A 24,569-nucleotide genomic window follows, 5' to 3' on the forward strand; every position below is an offset into this window, starting at 1 on the left:
GAGCCTCTCTCTCTCAAAAGGAGGATTGACTAGGAATCCATGAACGCGCGTGCGTGTGTGTGTCTGCATGTGCGTGTGAGAGAACGTCTGAGTTTAATAAACCATGATATTCCCATTCAATCCTCATTTTGAGACACAAAGGCCATTCCCCAGTTGTGAGGCCCAACAACGATACTCTCCATGGATAAATCAACAACAATTTTTGCTACGGCAAGCCAAAATTAGTCTGACAAGAGTAGAAAAGGAGGGGCCAAATAAATTAGATATTCTTAATCTGAGCCAATAACATCATGCCACGTACACACAGACTTATGCTAGGTCTCAAACCCAACCTTCATGACTTCGGCTCGTATACAGAGGTCTGGTGCGTCTCACGCGGGACCAAACTTTCAGAAGGGAATGTGAGATCCCAAGCCATTATGGTTTTTGTTACAGGGGTAAAGTTTTCGTTACACGAGCGAGTTCACTTTTACAGAAATGCGAGGGTACATAGAGCTCACCTTCCAATCCCTGACGGGCTGCCTGACACCCTCTGATGGTTCATTATACTCCTCGGCCAGTCCCCCCCCGTATCAGATGAGTTCCCTGCAATGCAACTCGCAAGGCACAAGCTTTGCAGATTTGAAAAGCATCACTGTGGGCCTTGGAAAAAGAGCTTAAGCATCAGGCGAAGTTCTTTTGAAGATAGCACATAGCCTCGAGGGCTTGAAAATCTGCACCAAGTAGAATCTCTCACACAGTAAGTTCAAAGAAAACAGAACTCGCAGCACAAGCCTCAAGGTCTTCGAATTCTGCAGATAAGTAGTATCTAGCCATTAAGTAAGAAGTACCAGAAGAACAGAAGTAACAGCAGAGGATGGACAGCTCACAGAAGTAAGACCAAAAAGAGGGCATATTAGGCCATGTCAAGCCAGATATTTCCAATCAGAACACTGGCAAACAAATGCTCCACATCAAGCAGTCCCCCTTAAAATTAATCTTGAGGTTCCTGGCCTGGCAGGACTCTCCTACAGAAAGAGAAAGGTCGCCCTCTTAATAACCGGCAGGTGAAGTATAGCCTAGACAATGATGTAGCTGTGCATGTCATGCCTAGATATAACAATTTTCCTTATAGAAGGCCTAGAAGAAGTCCAGAGATGCACAGATTTGATAGAAAACCTGTCCCCGTGCTACACCTTGAATCCTCAGACGAGAGCCCCTGGACCAGGAAAGGACCCAAACCTTTTAAAAACTAAGAATTGGAGTGACCGCAATAAGAAACCTCCTGGAGATGGCAAAGAGACACACATAGCAAACAGCACGAGGTAAGTATAAGTGCCCTGGGAAAAAGGGACTTGAGCGACCTCATGGTTATGAGCCCAAGTCCTAGGCTAGCAATTTGGGGACGGTTTATATAGCACATCTTCTACATCAGATGATATGCAGGTCTTGGGTTTCCAATCTCTTTAAAATGAAAAGGCGAGTTGCTCTCAGGCCTTCCAAATGAAAAGTTGAGCAACCCGTCAAAATTGGCCTGAAAGTGCAACTGGTGTGTATGGATTTGCAAGTAACTCCAGGCTTACTCAGGTTCAACAATCAATGTGCTTCTCAAACCTCTCCATTTCACCATGTTGTCTGTCTCTGAAAATTGACGACTTTGGACACCGAAATGCCAGACAAAATATGAACAGCCTTGCAATTAAAAATTGGTTGACACCAGGGTGGAGGTTCTGATAAGTGGTATAACAGATTAGATTCCTTCAAATTAGTTCCCAAAATTATATTACTTCCAATAATACTCAGAAACTGTAAGTGCCTACAGTGTATCCCATCTTGAGTTGAACAGCTCCATGATGATTAACTTGCAAATTGAAAAGCATCCATCGACATTCATTTATTGCCCGGATTAATTAACAACTTACTGCTTAAGACTAAAACATAACAGGGGAACCATGATAAGGGTTGAAACTTACTTTGGCCTGAAACATGAAATTTGGAGGAACATTGATGATGGCATAATCGGGATTGCCAAAATACTTCTCGAACTCCTAACATGAAGCCCAAACAAGGCATGTCACAACTCAATCAAATCAACAATGAATCCACTAAGCTGCATGAAACAAGCCAGATGTAAAGTTGAGACTGAACAGTTGTCAAAGTTGAATGGTGGTACACTCTAGATCAAACAGTTTTGTATCTACAAAAAGTTTTCAAGTCCCCACTTCTCATGGATAAAATCCTGGTGACACTCCTGCAAATTCATGTGATGTAGCACCACTACCTTGAATATTGTGCACCATTCAAGGACAGAAAGACACATTTGACCACATTATTAAGCTACCTCGAATTAGTTCGGAGAAACATTTATTCAATCAAAACAACAGACGGGACTTTTCAGTAGGAAACTAGCTCAGAATGTTTCTACAAAAGGGGGGCTCAGTTGCACTGCCACTTTCATTCCTTCATCCCAGCTTCAGTGCCAGCTCTCTCCTACTCCATCGTCATCTGCATCATCTTCTCCTCCTCCCAGCTGCTGCCCTGCCAAGGGAAGATGCCACCCCCCTGCTGCAAACTGATGCCCATCACTTGGTTCCTGCCGCCCTACCTGCCTCCATCCCTCCTGTGAGTGCATAAGTGTAAGCAATGAACGTGTGAACACACACAAAGAGAATGAACACAAAAAAGAAGGAACCAAACTAATCTGAATCTGAACAATGGCAGCATGCAAGAGAGAAGATCTTGCACATGGAAGGAAATCCACATCAGTGAGGCCTGAGGGCACCATTTTGCTGTGGCAGGATGAAGAGAAGGATAGGCAATAGTGACAAGAAATGATGACAAAAAACATGGAAAAAGACAATGTGATGCATGCTGGAGGGGCTGCCATAAATAGGCATGAATCTACAGAAGAAATCGGCCAACCTGCCATGAAGATGGCCAACTTGCTGCCCGATCTGCATAAAGGCAAAATGACTGCCACCAAAAATGCAATGCAAGGCATCATAAATGCTAAAATGGTCAATGCTAAGGCAGGGAATGCATCAAACTGAAAATACATGCACTGATGACAGAGTTAAAGCTCTAAGTTTCCCTTTCAAGCTCTGAATAGGGCTCACAAACAGGAGATGACCAGCAGAAATACTGTATACAATCAATGCTAATACCCCCTCTCAGATCCTGGCGATTCTTAGGAGAGGCTAAAGAGCTAGAAGATGCATGTGATGAATGATCAAAGGCAAAGGAAGAGCCTTTGTGAAGACATCTGCAGCATTGACCTTTGTAGGACAATAGATCAGCTCTAGCTCTCCATCCAGCATATGCTCTCAAACAAATGGTACTACACCCAATGTCCACTAACATCGTTTGAAGCCAGCCTACCTCCTGAGCTAAAGAGCACACTGCATGGTGTAAAGAAATATTCAAACACAAAAGATAAACACAAGGGTATGACAACACACAAAGTAATAGCCAAGTAGAACTTGGAGGTGGAGAGTAACTTAGAGATAATGAAGAATGAATGAATGAATAATACTAGAAGCTGTAAACACACTATGCAAGAGTGAATACAAAACCGCATCTCACAATGGACCGGGGCAGGGATAAACTGGAGAGAGTGCCGTATTATGAACAGATCCCAAAACATAGGAGGTAGCTCCGGAAGACAAGCAGCAGGCAAAAGAGGGGCAAGATGATGCAAGCGGCAACTAAAAATGCAGCCTATTGTACCCTCTGTGAATGCTAGCAACAAATGGCATGCTAATGTCATTTGCCTTGGGATGGCTTGCTGATCAGGAAGCCCTTTAAGAGTGAAGGAAACACAACAGTATCTGATGTGGGGCTGATAAAGAGGGTGTAACTTGCTGTAGGGGGCCTGAATCTGCTGCAAAAACAGCCTCCATAAAGTGGCTGATGGCTAGGAACTGTCGCCTGGGTGCTAGGGTGTCAACAAGAGCTGCAAACACACTATGATGATCATGATGATGATCTGTTGTACCAGTCTAGAGAGGAGTGAAACCAGCAAACATAACAGTGAAAATGATGAAGAATAGGTCACTAGGTGTTGTGAACTCAAAACACAGCAATGTGGAGTGTCCAAACCTGATGGTGATGTGAAGAAGACCTCCAAAATGAAATCACCTTGCTGGTATGGCCTTGTGATCAGTTGGACAATACCACAAACTGAAGTATCTACCAAGGTAGAATGAAATCGCCTCGCTGGTATGGCATCACGATCAGCTGGACAATACCACAGACGGAGATATCTGCCATAGTAGGGGTGTGGACAATAGTGGTAGAGGGCTAGGCTTGAAGGTGTGATGGAAGAATGATGGAGAAGAATGAATGAGAGTAAGTGTGGAGTGAAGATGGATGCCCATGCATGGCCCATACCCATTTTCGGACCCTGAGTGTGGAGTGAAGATGGATGCCCATACATGGCCCATACCCATTTTCAGATCCACTATGCACACACCCCGAAAGCATGGTGGGCACTCTGGGGATAATTTCCAAGTGTACTCCACTCCCCCACCCTACCCACCTACCTATTCTATTCCTCATTTAGACACTCTTGTTGCTATGGCCAAAAATGCCTTCACGAGGAAGACTCGTTTCAATGGGTCGAATTTAACCACTTGGTCAAATCTAATGCAACAAGTGCTTGAATCTCAGGGTCTTTGGGACCTAGTAGTTGGTTTAGAGCCTATTTGAATCCTCGATTGGCCCACCCTCACCACATTCATCAATGGGGAGCTCACAATGCTATAGCAAATGTCAAGTTAATGCAAGGGTTACTTCCTGAGTTCCATTCCCAATTACAGTACTTTCCCTTAGCATCCAATCATCGTAGTCATCTCCTTAACCACTATGTGGCCCAAGATCGAACCCAACATATCAATCTCCATTATGAGCTACATAAATTTTCTATTAAGAAAGGGGATTGGTTTGAAAGTCAAGTCGGTTGAATATACGTGGTTACTCGCCAAGTTCCTAGCCACTACTAGCTCACCAAAGTCAAATGACGATCAGGTTACATTTTTCTCAAACAAGCTACCTTCATTAAACTTCCAATGTATGCAACATATCATTTCATTGCCCCGATTGCCAACTTTCTATGAGTTTGAATGCAAATTCTTGCATTATGCGAGGTTGCATAACCAAGTCCACAAGAAGACCCCATTTTCCTATTCAAAGGGGGCTTTGGTATCCACTTCTATGCAAGAAGACTCCAGCTGGGAAGGCAAGTCAAACCAAGGGTGACACCCCTTCTTTAGACGAAACTAAAGACACTAAAGAAACCAAACCTGTCTGGCAATAGCTCCCTAAAAAAAAAATAGGTTTTGCACACATTGCCAGAGATCGGTCCATGTAGACGAGGAGTGTCATATTAAGGCCTAAGGTCTCCCAGCTAAGAAGCCACAGTAGGCTATGACTACCTTGACTCCCCCTAGACAGTCAAATGGGGCTACGCCTCCCACAACTGCCCCATTTGATCCTCCTGGCACACACGCCACTAGACACATGGCACACAACAAGCCTCATCCACCCCCGTCTTACAGTACTCCTAAAGGTTTGGGTGACTAGTCTACTAACACCACTCCATTTGCACTCTGCGCATCCATTCTGGGGTCTCCTCTTGCACCCCCACCTAGGACCATTTTCCCGCCTTCACATGAGTTCCATTGGCACAAGCTTGTCGATGGTAGTGCATGATCACCAATGGTGGCCACACACTTTGGCTAGCACCCTTAGGGTACACCGAACTTGTCAATGGCAGTGCGTGATCGCCGATGGTGGCCACACACTTAGGCTAGCACCCTTAGGTTACACCACACTAGTCTCACATTACTTAGTACTCTAGTTCCTTAAGCTAATGACTCAAGACTCATGCCTATAGGCTACTTTGTCCTTAAGCTACTTAGGCTTTAGAATTTCCTTCCTTTGTGTTTTGCTACATTCACACTCACTCATTCGTACATATCTTTTCTTCATTCATTTTAGCTTTATTTTTTGTTTTGTTTTGCTTTGAAACATCTCACTATGAAGCTCTTGTTTTTGCAGACTCTAATCTCTTTTGCAAGGTTTTGTATTCAAGTCTAGGACTAATATGCAAGCTTGCACTGATACTTCCTAAACTAGAGACATGAGAAGTCCACCACTCCTTTGTGGATTCATCTTCTCAGGAGACTCACTCTTCTACTAGCATGGAGGCTTCCCCTCTGGAGATAGATCTTGCAACATCTCTTAATACTATCATAGCAATAGCTTCTCCCTGGCTCCTCTAGCTGCCATACTTCATCGACATCCTTCTTCATGGTTCTCGGCACTACACCAAGATCAATATCAGATTCCTATTCCTCCTTCACCATTGACATCCATGGTTGAGATGGGGTTCCTACCCTTTCTTAGTATTCTACAAGTTTCAGCATTTGTCTTTGACATTGACCTCCCTTCCCTGTTATACCTACCCTTTGCATTGCATGGTCATCATCATCTTTGTCAAAGGGCACTTCGGCAGGTAGACAATTTCCTGTGAGGGACATTGTCCAAGTGACACCTACTGCATGCGCATTCTCATCATGTAGTATCACTCTTTGTATCTCATTGTGCAAAGCACCCCTAAGCGAACCCTAGGCTATTTCCACCAGCCGATTCTTTCACCACCTTACCACCACACCTCCATGTGCCTTGGATTTTGCATTTTGTATTTTGTGTTTTTGCATTATTGTGACAATTATTGTGTTTTAGTCATGTTCCTACATTCTATGTTTTCTCAGTGCAAACCCTAGCATACCTTCACAACCACACCCTCTCCGGCCCCAAGCGCCTGGTCTACAACTGCCACCCTGCTCACCGGCAGCTCCATACAGATACATTTTCAATGTCTGTGTTGAGATCATCTGCTGCACCACATCTGCCACCTCATCAGCCTATGTTTTCAGCTCCTCTTGCCAAGAGGAGAAGATTGGATGCTTCCCTAACCGCCACACATGCTGCAAATGCATTCTCCATAGCTGGAACTCAGAAAACCAGCAGCAAAACTGAATGAACAGCCAAGAGGCTAGGCAGGGGACTGGCAAAAGGAAAGAGAGAGGGCTGAAATGGCAACACATGCCTTTCTAATTGCACTTTTCCTCTAGAATTCCGTTAAATTGTGAAAGGGCTGCTTGGCTTTTAATAGGTGCTCATTGAATGAAACTTTCAAATGTAACCTAACTCTCTGAGGTCCAAACTTTCAATTTAAAGGAAGTTTCAATCTTAACCTTGTTTCTTTTACTTTGCCCTTGTTTCACATAGCCCATACACTTGTCTACTATATGCCCAATGTCAAATCCTTCACCGTCAGTGCAATGGTCACCATGCCTAGAGTTAGGGGTATCAAAATTAGAATTCATTTTTATTAAAGATATTAGCTGAGGTTTAATTGACACATTTGACATCCTTTCACATTGGTCATGCTTGTGGCATACTTCCCCCCCCTCTTGAAACATTGCAAGCAAGCCCCAATTGCATGTAGTTAAGATCCAGCACAACATACTAGTAGACCAATACCTGTGACTAAGTAACAAAGTAATGCTAGCGTTACTACATGTACAACCAACGTATAGTTATGGCTCTCATACAAGCTTGAAATACCCCTCTGCTCCAAACCACGACTCTACTTTGCTCTAGTGTAAAGAACACTCCATTTGATTCAATATATTCCACAATAGTATTGACCATCAAGCCCTCAATCAAGCATACAAGCTTTTTAACAAAACAATGAAGTCTTAAACTGCATTGATTCTAACCTTGTTCATTCACTAAGCAGGGAATTGTTGATGTGGATAGATATTTATCTCAAATCATGGAGCATCAACATGGAAAAAGAATCAAACTTCAAGCCAATCTTGAGCTACAATGCATTAGCTTCATTGAAACAACCCCAAAACATTATTAATTAATGAATTACACCTTTGAATAAAAAGATATGTGTTCCTAAAGTGTGTGTGTGTGTGTGTGTGTGTGTGTGTGTCCAATAAGCACAAACCCTAATTGGAAGGAGCCAAACTTTCTATAAAAAGGCATGTTGCCCTCCATTCAACTACAATCTCATTTTTGCAATTTACAAGTGCTAGAGCTTTGTTGTTTACACCCTATACATAGAAGATATCTCAACTGAAGTTTTCCACCATGGTCTTCTACCATTTGGTGCCTACTTCTGAGCCATCCATCGAAAAGTCGGACTGTTTCCAACCATCTCTTGTTAGCCTACCATTCTATTCTGTCAGTCCATCATCTCCTAGTTGTGAGCTCCGTCAGAGCCTAACATAGACATTAGAGCACCGACTATGTTTTCCATTCAGTTTTGTGTGCATTTCTTTTCCCAGTCAATGTCAGGTCTGTTCACACACTATCTACAGCCATTTCTTATGTCTTGCCAGAGGTTGTGCAGCCTGTTTATCAGCGATTGGCTCCAGATGGTTGCGATCAGCCCCAAACTTGCCACTCAGTATTTTGCACTACATTAAATGCAGTTGGCCAAGTAACAATCAACCAGTTTCAGCATATTGTGGCTGTTTATCAGCCATTGTCAAGCAAGGACAAGTCGCACTTTTTTGTCTTTTGTAAGTGCTCTCAGATTGCAACATTCTTCTCCATCTCCATCAAGGATTGCTGGCTGCACTCTGTCTCCATCACTGTCACTACCTCCAATGCTGTCATCATTTTCCAACCTGATCCGGTGCCCTCACTGACACTTTGGGCTATGTGCAAGACTGATCAATCTGCCATTGTACTCGGCATTCCTTACAGATTCGATGCAGATTTCTCTTCTCTTCCTGCTGCCTATTCTCGTCTCCTTTTCTCTCCATGTTCGTATTCCTCTTCTCTTGCACATTCTCACATCTCCACCCTGCTAGCCAACCAGGCAGCTTCTGTCTACATCTGATATTTGTGTTCAATGCTGTTCATCGTCAGAAATCTAGTGTTTCAACCAGATCTGCAGCTTCCCACTGTTGGTGATGGCTTGGACAGCTGCGTTTTGCACATAATGCTGCTGCCCAGACCCCCAAGAGCTGCATTTGCTGCATTCTACTGCCACCCAACCTGTCCACAACCTCCTGGTGCTGCGTTTTGCTGATTCAGGTCATCTACAGCTACCACATCATCATCTCCTTGCTGCATTTGCAGTTTCCAGCCTATTTTTTGCCTGCTGTCTAACTATAATCTGACATCCTACTACTCTATTTGCTGCTGCTAGACACATTCGGAGGCTGCCTTGCTGCATTTCAAGATCCATCAGAGTACAACACACTCTAGCTCATACTCTCTACCTCGATCCTCAAGACAAGGAGTTCAAGGGTCAGTATTCTTCACTACGTGATTTGTTTGCTGCATTGATTACTATATTCTATTCAAGATTCATTCATTATCTTTCATTGTGTTCATTGTCTCTCAATTACCCTAACCCTATGTTCATTTATCAGTCTTTGCACTTATCATACGGTTGTGTTGTGTTTTTTGTGGTAGAGCATTTCTTTAACAGCCAAGAGCATGGGAAGTAAAGAATCCAATCAAATGGCACAAAATCTGAATGCAATTGCTAGTTTTGGATGATCAACGCAATTCACTAGAATGTTGTTGTTGTTGCATACAGTAACAACAATTTTGGATGCTCAACAAAACTCATAATCCATCCATGGACTATTTCAAAGGGAAGGCTGCAAGTTTTGGGACTATTGGTAGCTCATGATAATACATATCACTATACTACTTATGACATTGCCAAGAATGTGTTTTGGTCTACAAAATGGCTCTTGAAAATATATGCTAAGGATCAAGCTTCCTTGCTCCAAAAGCCAATTCTAACTACTTTGTAACTTTTTTCTTTTTACTTATTACAGATAATTTAAAGTTTTCCCTTTTTTAAAAAACCAAAACAAAACAAATCCCAACCTATTTCTTGCTTTTCCTCCAAGAAACCTGCCTTTTACAACCCTTGTGGCTAGTTGCCCACTTACTCCATAGATCCTAGGTCTACACTCTTGCTTTTTTCACCAAGGAACCATCAAACACTTAATATTTATGAGTTTGCATCTCTAAGCACCAATCCTAGTGTTGAAACCACTATGTGTTTTCCCTTCCCTTCCTCAACACCCCACGCAAGCCCTTGCTTTTATTGCAAGATACCTTGCCTTTATGTCTCCTTGCTATGTCCCCCCCTTCCTCCATCCATCCCCAAGCTAAACCCTATTAGCAGATTATCCAACACATGAGTGAGTCAATACATGTGGATTTGGGGGCTAGGCATAGGAGCATATTTTATACATTTTTTTTGTGCTTATTTTTGTGATTTTATGTCATTATTTTATGACCAACTAGCATTTTATGATTATTTTATTGCTGGTCAACCTAATCCAAATTTAGGTATATTTTTGCCTATTTATTGCTAGGCTCCCTCCTCCACATTCATTCATCATTTGCAATTTTCCAGAGCAAGTCCTTTTGGAGAGAGGGAGCCGATGCCAATGCGCACACAACAAATGACTCAAGGTTGTATACGACTATCTCATGTTTGGTATATGGATTCCATTTTCCAAGCATATCTCTAAGTTCTCTCTTTGCAATGTTCCTCTGATTTTGTGTTTTCTCTTTTCTCCCTCTTCTCTCTTGTGTTGTGCAATCTATTACAACAAGCTTCTATGCTTCCATCACTGCACCCACTTCTAACAAGGTATCAAACGTTCGTGTTAGGTCTTGGAGTGTTGTTTTCTGTTGTTGCAGGTCTATCCACTACTGCTATTGATTTTCCCTGACTGCTACAAATCCCAAAAAGCACGCAAATTTCAAATGTAGGGCCGTCCAAACCATGAGATTTCCATAATCTTCATTACTACCAAGGCATCCTTTGAATCTGCTTTCATGAGAGACTGCCCCCAAAGCCCCTCTAATTGCCCCAATAGCCCTCAATGCTCCAAATTGCCCCAAATACCCAAAATTGCCTCAATTACCCAAATAGCTCAAAATTGCCCCAATTACCCCAACTTCCCTTGAAATTAAGCAATATAAATGTGTGATTACCTTGGAATTGAGCATCGTGAGCTCTCCTAGCAACCAACATATCATCCATATAAAGTACCAAGATAATAAGGTCGCCATCTTAAGCCTTCTATGTGTAGGGCTTAAATCAAATTGCGATTTGCAAGAGTTGATACATTGAATGTGAACCCTACATGGACTCGTGATTGGCTTATGACTTATCTTGATGCTTTGAGTCTTCACATAGAAAGAGAGAGAGAGAGATGCGTGAATATTTTTTTTAAGAGAGATACATGCACACTAGGCAATGGAGACAAATGAACATGTGACACGAGTGTGAGTCGTGACACAAATGAGAAGAAAAACACAAAAAAAACATCAAATTTTGGCCAACAAGCTTGGAACAACCATTCCAAACATGGAATGGCAGGGGGAACAACAAGAAACCGGCTTGAGACCTATAGGTCGAAACGGCCGTTCCCTGTTTCTATGGTTTTTGCATTCATTTCCTGTTCAACTTGTCTCTACACTATTTGGGAACTCTTGGTAAGTGCAGTTTGAGTTGTATTTTGGCTATTCTCTCTCTCTCAAATTCTCTTCTTTGCCTTCTCTTCTCTTCCTATCCGAATGGCATCTCCCTACTACTCTATTGTTAATAAAATTCATGGCCCTAATTATCTCACATGAACTGCTATCATGAAAGCATGGTTTGTGCAAAAGCAATTATGATATGTTATTTTAGGAGCTATTGACTTGCCCCAACATCCTACCATGAAGAAAATTATGGAGTAGCTGCTAGGTTTTGCACTAAGGAAACATTAAGTGAACGACCACAACAAAAACACAACAATACAAACACAAACATGTAAAACTCAAACCCTAAAAGCAAAACTCAAAACTCAAACATAGAAAGAAATACAAGCTGAAGGAGAGAGAAGGAAAACAACTCTGAAGTGAATGAATACTATAAATGAATGTAAGAGTATACAGAGTCCCCAAGGTAGTGTCAAAGAGTGACGTCCACCAGAGACAGATCCCAAGTATTATGACCACCAATCAGAGTGTCAGAGTGAGAAAAACAATCAAACGCAGATGCAAGTTGTTGCAACAACTGAAGTCAACAATAGAGATATTGGAGGAGGCAATCAACACCGGAAAGCTGCAAACACAAGCTTGGGAGGAGTCAACTGCTGATATGGAAGGTCAACCCACTATCGCCTAGGGCAAATGATGCCAAAGGCAAGGAGTAGAGGCTCGCTAGATGGAGGAGGGGCACAATAGACTAACACCCAGTTAAGGAGCATCAAACGCAAGCAACAAAAGATTATTTGAAGGCTGGCGATGGCTGAAACTACCAAATACAGCAATGATGGAGGCCGCAAACAAAGGGTGGCAACACTAAAAGAAGTCACCAACAAAACCGGAGCACCTGGAGATGGAGTGGCAACAATCGCAAAGGCTAGACAACCGTGTGGAGGAAGGCTAATGGCTGAAAATCAATGCACAAGGGTCAAAAAATCTGCACAAGGAATGATGACTAAATGGGGGCAGCTTATCTATTTATAGATGACGATGGATCCTCCCAAATCAAGGTTTTGCAAAAACTCCCTCGAACCACGCCTTGTTTTAGGGTTTTTCATTAGATAAGCATGTTTTAGGGCTATCTAATTGCCTAATCAGCATGTAATGCATTTTTTAGCTCAACATCCCCTCTCAAGCCCAAAACAGGACTAGAAAGGAAGACCAACCCAATTTTGCCGAAGGCGTCCCATCCCAAAACAATCAGAGCATCAAACAAAGAGTACATGATGGCTGCCCAATGGCCTATCAAGACTATAGAGGCGATGGTTATCTCACCAAGGGAGTCTAAGACTCCAAGTAGTCATCCCATAGAGGACAGAGCATTGGACAAAGGGTACTCGTCGGTTGCGCAATGGCCTACCAGAGGGTGTTGATGACAAGGAAAGGGTGATGAAGTAATGGTGGTGAGGTGTGCAAATCACCAATAGAAACAGCTTAGGATACATCTAGTGATGCTCTACACAATGAGTATGATACATGCTGTAAATTGCTCATACAACATGTCCCACTTAGATAGTGTTCCTCATGGGGAACTTGTTCACTTGCCCATGTTGTGAGTGCACGGATAGAGGAAGCATGAAGATTTGCAGCAAGAGTGTGCAAGTGCGATCTGATTTGGGTGTACCAACAAATGTGTTGATATACAAAGAATAAAATGTATTTATACTTAGGGCATGTAAGTGTGCATTCACATATACAACATAAAAATACACGTATACAATACATGGAGGTGAATAAAGGACCTTTACATTCCAACAACCTTCCACTTAAAGGTCCGAAGTGAACCTTTAACCAACACCCACTAGTCGATGCAATGCTCATGCTGAGCCTTGCTTAAACTTTTAGTGAGAACATCTACAAGGTTGTCTTGTGTTTTGATCTTGGTCAATGTGATTAGACCATCTTCCGGAATCTATCTGATAAAGTGATATCGCACATCTATATGATTTCTGCGTGAATGATACATGCCATTCTTAGCCACATACACAGCACTCTAGCTATCACATCCCAACACTGGAGTACTCATAGACATGCCGAGATCCTCTCCAAGTCTACTCAACCATATAGCTTCCTAAGAAGTTTTAGTAGCTGATATGTATTCAGCTTCAATAGTACTCAGTGCTACGATGTTTTGCAACCTAGAGCACCAAGAAACGGCCCCACCAACAACTGTAAAGATATACCTACTAGTGGACCTACGAGTGTCCAAGTCGCCTGCCATGTCTGCATCATAATAACCCTACAGACTAAGTGCACCCTGCCCATAACAAATACACTTTCTTTGTGTACCCTTTAGATGTCAAAGAATACACTTGACAGCCTCCCAATGTGGTTTGCCAGGATTTGACATAAACCTGCTGACAACTCCCACTGCATGAGCAGCGTCTGAACGAGTAGCGACCATAGCATACATAAGAGAGCCACAAGCTGATGCATAAGGAACTCCCTTGATAGCATTGGCTTCCATGTCATCTTTTGGGTTGTTGGCTTTACTAAGCTTAAGATATGGAGGTAAGGGCACCCCAAGAGGCTTAGCTTCAGCCATGTTAAATCTCTCCAGTACCTTTTCAATGTACTTCTCTTGAGATAAGAACAGCAATTTCTACGTTCTATCCCTGCGAATTCTCATGCCCAATATATGCTCTGCATTCCCCAAATCTTTCATGGAGAAAGCTGATTTCAACTGATCTTTGAGAGCATCCAAGCTAGTATTTCTTTTCCTAGCTAGTAGCATATCATCCACATACAAAACAAGTATGATGGGGTTGCCATCTGTATCCTTTTTCATGTACAAACAATGATCTGCATGGCTGCGTGTAAACCCATGAGAGAACCCATGAGAGAGTATAAAAGTGTCAAACTTTTTGTACCACTGCCGTGGTGCTTGCTTCAACTCATACAAGCTACGTTTTAGTTTACACACCAGCTGCTCTTTTCCAAGAACTACAAATCCCTCGAGCTGTTTCGTGTAGATTTCCTCATCAATGTCACCATGCAAAAAAGTTGTTTTCACATCCATTTGGCTCTAAATCCAATACAGCAGTGAGAGCAAAAAGCACACGTAGAGTGGTCATCTTCACAACAGGTGAGAAGACTTCTTGGAAGTCAATCTCTTCCTTCTGTGCATATCCTTTGGCAACCAATCTTGCCTTGTACTTGGTTTTCCCATCAATTGTCTTTACTTTATAAACCCATTTGTTTGAAAGAGGCTTTCTTCCTTTAGGCAATGACACAAGATCCCAAATATCATTAACGTACAGAGATTTAATTTCTTCCTGCATAGCTAGCTCCCACTTATTGCTGAATTTGCATGACTTGACCTCTTTATATGTAAGAGACTCACCCTCATCTGTAAGCATCACATAGTGCAAAGGGGGGTCATACCTATATGGCTGCCTTCTTAAGCGTGTAGACCTGCGTACCCAATGATCTACATTCTTAGGAATCGGGTCTACATCAGAATGTATATAATTTTCAACATTTATTGGCTGCTGTAAGACATTTTCAACATGCTGTTCATGCTGTACAGCACCTTCATTTTCATTTCCGGCACCTAAATTTCCATAATCAACAAGTCTATCTTGTTGTTCATGACCTCCTTGTGCTTCTATTTGTTGTCCATCATCATCTGGCTCAAAAATAACCGGCTAATCATCAGTTTCAGCCTGAGGTACAGCATCATGAGGCTCGTGATTTGAAGTGATAGGTGGCTGCAAATTCTGAAATTTGACCTTTTTCATGTCTTCATCAAAGGCTAAAGTACTTTTCAGCAACTTTGCCTCATTAAACACGACATTACGGCTATAAACAATTTTCCTGGATTGCGGTAACCACACTCTATAGCCAAATTCACCCTCATCACCATAGCCCATGAGAATGCCTTTGGTGGATTTCGGGTCAAGTTTACTCCTTAGCTCGTCTCTAGCATCCACAAAAGCATCACAACCGAATATCTGTAAATGGTCATATGATGCCGATTTGCCAGACCAAACCTCCTCAAGGATGCCATTATTTAAGAACCTATTTGGAGAGTGGTTGCAAATGTGAACCGCCGTTTTAAGTGCCTCTCCCCAAAATTTATGAGGGAGATTAGCAGTGGACAGCATGTACTGAACTCTCTCACATAAAGTCCTATTGTATCTTTCAGCCACACCATTTGAAGAACGGTTGTAAGGAGTTGTAAGCTCCCTCTTGATTCCATGCAAGTCACAAAAAGACTTAAACTCAGTAGATGTGAACTCACCCCCATTATCAGTTCTCAAGCATTTCAACTTTCTACCTATTTGAGTGGTCACAAATGCATGAAAAGTTATAAAAACAGCAAACACTCCACTTTTTCTTTTCAACAAATAAACCCAAATCTTACTGGAACATTCATCAATAAAAGAGACAAAATATGTAGCACCACCCAACAATTTCACGGGCATACTACATATATCAGAATGCACTAAGTCCAAGACATTGGACTTACAGGAGACACCAAAGTAAAAGGAATTTTTCATTTGCTTTCCAAACTAACAGTCATTACAAAAATCAAGTTCCATCAACCCTCTTCGAAGAGTTAAGGACATATGGCCTAATCTCTTGTGCCACAACTCCAAATGACAGCCAATTTCAGCAACTACAAGAAACTTGTCATTCAAAGATTTATCGTGAAAACAATACAAAGTGCCCTTCTTGGTTCCTTTTGCAATCAGCATGGAACCCTTTTTCAATTCCACACACCACCACCAAACAATGTAGTGTAACCATGCAAGTCAAGCTAACCAACAGATAGTAAACTCTTCTTGATGCTAGGCAAATATTTGACATCTTTTAACACAAGCTCTTGCCCATTATCCAAAGACAAGTGTACAATGCCTATCCCATCAATGTTGCAAGCATGGTTATTTCCAAGATATACTTTTCCATAATTGCTTGCATTGAACATAGCAAAGCACTCCAAGCAAGGAGTTACATGGAAAGAGGCACCAAAGTCTACAATCAAGTCTGAGTGACACCATCATCAACTGACAAAAGTGCATCAATCACATCAGCCTTGGTAATCTGCATATCCTACATGTGATATACAAGGACATCATAATCTACTGCACATAGTACATCAACCTCTGCATCTGAGAGCTCCTCTATGACTACACTGGAGGCCACATTGGCCTTTTCCTTGCCCTTGGCTGCCTCAAATACATCTGTCTTATCTTCTTTCTTCTTTTTGTCTCCTACATCCTTCTTTCTCTCTTGTTCCTTCTTGTACTACCTGCAATCAGGCTTCTTGTGGCCCTTCCGACCACAATGATAGCAAGTAATATCACTCTTCTCCTTCCCTTAGCTCTTGCTTCTACTTCTCTGTCCAGCATTTGCATTTTTCTTTTCAGCCTTGCCTCTAACATTGTAAGCTGAGTTACTACCTTCTCCACTAGACTTATGTCTAATTTCCAGCCGCATATTCACCAACTTGCTCATTAAATGCACCTAATTAACAGGTGTGGTAATCTCATAGGTAGTTTTCAACTTCTCCCATATTGCATGACCAGTATCTAAGCCCTTAATATCAATCAAAATGTCATCAGTGACACCCATCTTTATATAAGCCACAACCTTTTTGTTAACTCTAGCCCAATTCCTGCAAAGCATCCTCACAATCTTTTAAGAACAATATGCCTTGCATACGGTCTTTCCAAAGGTCAAAGCCCTAACCATCAAACCCATTTGATTTCCATCAAACTCTTAATGTCAAGACTGAAAGAAGTTGCAATCATTTTTATCACAAACCCAAGTGTAAATGCACTGAATTGCAAGATTATAAGCTAAACCAGTAAATACACTGTTGTTCTTGCCCAACCAGCAATAAACCTCTACTGTTTTTACATAAACCAGTCACCACACGGGAAAATACTGCAGAAATTTACCAAAATCTGTCCAAAATCCCAAATTTCCAAGTCCAACAGTGCGTAAATGTAAGCCAATCTAACCTTGCTGAGCAAAATTTCATCAATACATGAAAAGCCCCAATGACCTGCCCTCCCGTCGTGTCAGTCATGCAACGTGGCCTGTCGCCACGTACAGCCTCCTCTGTCGCCTGTCTCGTCCCATTGGTCTGCCGCGTGCGCCTGCATCCTGCGTCTCCTATCGCCTGATCCCCGCTGGACCCCATCGCCCAGTTCGTCTGCCCGTCTTCTGCTCGTTGGTTCTCTGCACGACCTGTTCATTGGTTGCCTGCATGTCACCTATCAGTGTGCAGCCTGGTTGGCAGCTTCTCGTCTATCGAGCTTGCAACTGGCGACTAATGCCTGTGGCCTACGTGAACTAACCTGACTCTGATACTAGTTGTTGTGAGTGCACGGATAGAGGAAGCGTGAAGATTTGCAACAGGAGTGTGCACGTGAGTGAGAGCGAGAGAGAGAGAGTACGATCTGATTTGGGTGTACCAACAAATGTGTTGGTACAAAAATAATAAAATGTATTTATACTTAGGATACATAAGGGTACATTCACATGTACAACATAATAATACACTTTTACAATACTCGGAGGTGAATAAAGGACCTTTACATCCCAACAGCCCAAGCACCCTTTTGCAAATATGATGAAATCATGCAATGCAAAAGCAGGAGATATAACAAGGTGGGAAAGGCTGATGTCGAAGACAAGCGCTGAAACCTGTCGAATACCAAGAAGGATAGCAACTACCTCTCAACCTTGGATGTCGATACTGAAGGAGGAAGAGAAGCCAAATGTTGGTCTTCGTGTAGTGCCGAGAACCATGATGTGAGGAAGCATCCCAACTAGAAAAACAAGATAAAAGTCACCACCATGATAGCATCAAGAGACATACAACACAATCCGCCTTAAGGAAACATCCATATTGGTAGAAGAACAAAACTCCTAGGATGATGAAACCATAAACAAAATAGTGCAAATCCCACATCTCCATCCCAAGTAGAACTAGTGCAAACCTACATGTTAGTCCTACACTGAAAACAAAACCTTGCAAAAGAAATAAAGATCTGAAAGCAGCACAGAGGTCAATAGTGAGATGCTCCAGAAAACAAAACAATATTGAAATGAAAAGCTAACTGAATGAACAGTGCAACGATGCAAATGTGTGTGTCTGTGTGTAACTGCAGTAGAAGACTTAAGGATGAAAATCTAAGGGCTAAATCTTATCGGCCCAACTCAATAACCTAAAGACCTAAGAGTACGAAGATTAAGCTAATTTGAGAAAGTGGCCACCATGCGTACACCCACTAACAAAGCTCTGCCAATGAAACGCCTAACGAGATGGTGAGATAGTCCTAGATGGAGGTGGATGTGAAGTGGATGCGTAAAGTGCAATGAGATCAGTACTCATAGACCAATCAGATAACCCCTCCGGAGTAGAGAAAGATAGCCATTGAGACTTTCCGTGTGCCACATGTCCAGCACATGCTAAGGGCAAAGGAGTAAATGGGGCAATAGTGGGAGGCATAGCCCCACTAGACTATCCAACAAGAGTGGAGGCAGTCCCAGCAGTCTAGTGAGGTTTCTTAGGAGAAAGACCTTGGGCCTTGGAACAATGCTCCTTGTTCACATGGCCCAATATCTGGCAATGTGTGCAAAACCTATTTTCCTTAGGGAGTTATTGCCAAATGGGTTTTGTTTCTTTGGTTCCGTCTAAAGAAGAGGAGTCACCCTTGGTTTGGCCATAGTTGTCAAGTACGAAAAGTACGATACGATACGGTACGATAAAATACGGTACTAAATGGTACCTTAAGACTTTATAAGGTATGGTACGATATTAGTATGAAAAAAAAAATTAACTTCATTATTTTGAACTATAGATGATAGAACAGATGTTTAAAGTCTAAATAGCAATGCTATTGGAGTATATAAGATGAATACCTAAGGATAACACGCCAAAACCTCTATGGCATATGCCGCATGCGCAACATGCGCTACAACTTACAAGTACATACATAGGAGTGGATACATCATACATGAATGATCATACAAATAAGAGGCATGTATGCTTGAGAGAGAGAAGGTTGAGAGAGAGAGAGAGAGAGAGATGAAATGACATGAGATGCTTATTAACGTCTACAAGAGGCCAAAATGACCTGTGAGACCAACAGTTACCAAACAAACCACCAAAGGTTTTGGTAAAAGATTTATGAATTTTGTTATGGTTTTGTTTGACATTGTTAAGGCTAAAGTAGCTACCGATGGTACATTCACTAATTCGTGTACTCTCAGAAGGTACATTAGACCAAGCTATCCTCTGGCCTAGTTTTATTACCAATGTGTACTAATGCTTTGGGTTGGGTAGTGCAAAATCAGCTGTGAACAAAGGTAAAATCAATAGGATTAAGCTACTTGATGATTCTCAAATGGTGCTGAATTTATTTATTGATGACACTAATATATTGTGAAAAATGATGGGACATCAATTAGAAACATTTGGAACTGCTTGAATACCTTATATATGGCCTTTGACTCTAGGATAAATCATAACAAAACATATATGAGGAGTCTAATCAAGCTTCCACCCCCTTTCTTGGTTGATCGATCAAGGCTACAAAATCACCACCATCAACACAACAACAACAGTCAACAACCCAAACCACCACCAACAACAACAACCACGCAAAAAAAAAAAAACAACAACAACAACAATAACTTGTTTTTTGATACGAATTCGTACGGTACGAACCGTATAGTACGAACCATTTCGTACTACGTACGAGTGCAACTATGGGTTTGGCTTACCTTCGCATCTTGCGAGTTCTTGCTACTATTGGTTTTACCTTGCGAAGAAGATGCAACCAGCCTCCTCTCTGATTAAGTATACATGGAAGATTTCTTGAAGACTTGGTTCTGCAACCTTGCGTAACGCAAGAACTAGCACTCAAACTCATAAAGATCGGCAATCTAGATAGTGAGATAATATACTAGATAGAATAGAAATATTTTTCGAGCTACTTTTTCAAGAAAAACGTGACCTAATCATCATCTGGCTTCATGGAGCCAATAGTGGCAAACTCCACGAGTAACCGTCGATATTCAACCAACTTGACTTTCAAACCATCTCCTTCTTTAATGAAAAACTCCTAAAGCTCAAAATCGAGATTGATACATCGAGTCCAATCTCTTGCCACATTGTGGTCAATTAGATGACTCCAACGCTCAGATGCTAGGGCAAAAGATTGTAACTAAGAGAGGAACTCAAGAAGCAATCCCCGCATTAACTCGACATTGGCTATAGCATTGCGGGCTCTCCATTGACAGATGTAATCAAGGTGAGCAAATCAAGGGTCCGACATAGGCTCTAGACCAATAACAAGGTCCCAAAGTCCCTGAGATTTAAGCACTTGTTACATGAAGTTCGACCAAGTGGTAAAATTCAACCCGTTAACTTAAACACGTCTTATCCGTAAAGGCATTCTTGGCCATTGCAACAGGAGTGGTAGTGCTAGGAGATGGATAAGGTGGTTAATAAGGGTAGGGTCGATAGGGTGGGGAAGTGAAGTCACTAGGAAAATTAATCCTAGAGTGCCCACCATGCATGCGGAAAATGTACACAATGGATCCAAATGTGGGCATGGTAACTACATGAGGAGCCCATGGAGGAGGGATAGAGACACGTGGAACAAAGGCATGTGGCACACTTGTAGAGTTGCAAGTAGTAGTTATTTACACCATCATTAGAAGTTGCAAGAAGGGAGTTTGAAGAAGATGGATGCGACCTAGATTATATTATTATTTTTTATCCATAAGAACAGCTACTAATACAAGAGTCTTGAATATAGTAAGTGGTAGGAAAGTGTGAGTATGGAATGGAGAATGAGAATGTGCTAGGAACAAAAACGGAGGTTCCAACTCCCAATGTGGGGGATGTGGATATGGAGTGTAATCCAAGGTTTTAGAATGAAAGGGAGATGGCTTCAAGAAAAGAGGATGCAATGGGAGAGAGTGAAGAAGAGTAAACTTGCTCAAAAGAAACAAAAGGTGTAGATATACCTGATGACGGATATCTACTAGTACATCCCCCTCTTTTAAGGTTTACATACATGAAACCATCCTCATCCTACACGCCAAGAGGCAAAACAGGAGATGATTTTGATTTGAATGACTCAAAAGGATTGTACGAACCTCACATAGGACCTGGCCAAGGTGATGGAGATGAATCGCCAAGCGTCCTAAATGTCGTATTAACTCCATGATCCAAAAGGTGGCCAGCCTCAGCAACCGGTCCAGAAGAAGTAGCAAAGCTGGAAGGGGTGTCATTTGAACCATACTTATTGTGTAGGTACTCTTCAAATTGCTCCTCTTTGAGATTAATGAAATCTGGAATATATGCCATGGGTGTAAACACAAAACGTGAAGGTAAAGGTGAAGGTGAAGGTGGGATGTCATCTTCTTTGTTAAGTCCATAATGCCTTCTCAAGGCCTCCACTGATGGAAGGCCTAATAAGACATCATCGGGTCCCAAGAAGGTGTCTTCGACATTATGCTTTGATTTCAAGTTGTTCATGTGCCTCATGTAGAAACTAGCACTCCACAATATCTGCACGATACTCTTTAAAAGAGCACCAGCTCTAATACAATGTGAAGAAAACTGTGGGGTAGTTCCTAAGGTTTATACTAAGAAAACACTAAGTGTACGACCACAACAAAAACACAACAATATAGACAGATATGCAAAACTCAAACTCTAGACGCAAAACTCAAACACAAGCAAAAGGAGAGAGAAAGAGAATAACTCTAAAGTGGATGAATATTGTAAATGAATGTAAGAGTGTACAAAGTCCCCAAGGGCAAAGTAGTAGTATCGGGCAATGATGTCCACCGAAGATGGATCCCAAGTACTGTGACCACCAATCGAAGTGTCGGAGTGAGAAAAACTGTCAAATGCAAATGCCAAAGGCTGCTACAATACTTGACATCAATAGTAGAGATGGTAGAGGAGGCAAGCAGCACCAGCAAGCTACAAATGCAAGCTAGGGAGGAGTAGCCAACTAATGTGAAAGATCAGCTCATAGTCGCCTAGGGTAGATGATGCCAAACACAAGGAGCATGTAGTTGGGCACAGAGATCGAGACAGACAGCCGTTATGTGCAACGAGAGACAGAGAGAGTGAGATAGAGCAGAGTAGAGAGTGAGCACATTTTTAGGTACAATGACGAGTCAGTACCTTTAGGTTTTTAGATAGATATATGTGTGTAAGTACAAGTGCTAAGGGTGTGTTCATACCTGAGCACATTTAAAGGCATAAGGCCTTTATTCCCAACAACCTCCCACCTAAAGGCAATGTGCCTGAAGAGGAGAAAAGAATTAGCTAAGTCTAGATATGTACAAAGCTGAAATACATATATCTATCCAACTCCCATCATCTGTCGACAATGAGGAAACCTCTCTGCTGGAAGACCCTTCGTGAGAAGATTTGCAAGATTATCATCTGTGTACACTTTGACAAGCTCAATGCTCTTGCTGTCAAGTACATCTCTAATGAAGTGGTACTTCACCTGTATGTGCTTTGTCTTTGCATGAAAGATAGGATTCTGTGCTACCATGATAGCACTCTGACTATCACAATGGAGAACGGGTAACTCTTGAGATGCCAAGCTCTCCCACCAGATGCGAAAGCCATAAAGTCTCCTTGCATGCCTCAGTGGCAGTCACATACTCTGCCTCTGTAATAGACAATGCACCTTGCTTTTGTAGCCTGGAGATCCAAGAGACTGCTCCTCCTATGAAAGTAAACACATACCCAGAAGTGGACTTCCCGAAATCCACATGACTAGCATAGTCTGTATCTGTAAAGCCAACAACATATGCCTTCTACTTTCCAAAGTAGATGCACAACTCCTTTGTGCCTTTGAGGTATCTCATAATACCTTTCACTGCATCCCAATGCTTCTTGCCAAGGGTTGCCATGTATCTGCTAACCACTCCCACTGCAAAGGCAATGTCAGGACGTATAGCAACCATAGCATACATCAAACTGCCAATAGCTGAAGCATATGGTATCTTGGCCATTTCAGCCTTCTCATCATCAGATGTAGGATTGTCCTCTGCACTGAGTTTCACATATGGAGGCAATGGAACCCCAATTGGTTCCCCCCCCCCCCCCTCCATATTGAAACGTTGCAAAACTTTGGAGATATACTCCTGCTGAGATAGATAGAGTAAGCCTTTCGATCTATCTCTGAGTATTCACATGCCAAGAATGTGATTTGCATCGCCAAGATCCTTCATGTCAAATCTGCCATGAAGACTTTGCTTCAATGAATCCAAGGCATGAGTATCCCTACCAGCAATCAGCATGTCATCGACATACAAAACCAAGATAATCAGGATGCCATCTGCTGCCTTCTTGGTGTACAAGCAGTGATCCACTTGTCTTCTATGAAAACCTTGGGACTGCATGAATGTATCAAACTTATGATACCATTCTCTTGGTGCTTGTTTCAGCCCATACAAACTCCTTTTGAGTTTACATACCATTTTTTCTTTCCCTTGTTCAACAAACCCTTAAGGCCGCTACATATAGATGTCATCATGCAGATCACCATGTAAAAACGCAGTCTTTACATCCATCAGTATGAGCTCCATATCCTCAACTGCAACCAAGCCCAAAATGGTTCTCAATGTAGTCATCTTGACTACAGGAGAGAAAATCTCATCAAAGTCAATTCCATGCTCCTGCTTCTATCCCCTTTGCAACCAATCTTGCTTTGTACTTTGGTGAGGAACCAGAAATGACTTTCATCTTGTAAACCCATTTGCATGGAAGTGTTTTTTGCCCCTTAGGCAGCTGCACCAAGTCCCAAGTGCCATTTTTCTCAAGAGATTCCATCTCTGACAACATAGCTTTATACCATTTCTTCTTGTCCTGTCTGTCCATTGCTTCCTTGAAGCAAGACGGTTCACCACAATCTATCAACATGACATAATCAGCCACATTGTTTGCACCAGCAACAAATCGGTCAAGTTGTCTAGTAGCCCTAGACGATCTC

At 42.1% G+C, this 24,569-nt stretch overlaps 1 protein-coding gene across 4 annotated transcripts in view; it reads right to left on the reverse strand.

Moving 5' to 3' along the window:
- Positions 1-214: 214 nt before the first annotated feature.
- The window catches only part of LOC148032440 (uncharacterized), a 40,196-nt gene continuing 15,841 nt past the window's right edge, over positions 215-24,569 (reverse strand). Inside the window, exons 4-6 of one of the 4 annotated variants that reach the window (XM_087683109.1) lie at positions 18,265-18,359; positions 1,953-2,027; positions 215-713 (exon numbers count right to left, since the gene is read on the reverse strand). In XM_087683109.1, the coding sequence (XP_087539235.1) occupies positions 632-713; positions 1,953-2,027; positions 18,265-18,359 (252 nt within the window). In that variant the 3' untranslated portion in view covers positions 215-631. Of the gene's footprint in view, positions 792-1,952; positions 2,028-18,264; positions 18,360-24,569 lie in introns of all 4 variants that reach the window. The other 3 variants (XM_087683111.1, XM_087683110.1, XM_087683112.1) reach the window with 3 other exon arrangements.

This window comes from Lygodium microphyllum, chromosome 8 (assembly GCF_053477565.2).
Source record: "Lygodium microphyllum isolate KBCC chromosome 8, Lygodium_microphyllum_v1.1.10, whole genome shotgun sequence".
Lineage (NCBI taxonomy): Eukaryota > Viridiplantae > Streptophyta > Polypodiopsida > Schizaeales > Lygodiaceae > Lygodium > Lygodium microphyllum.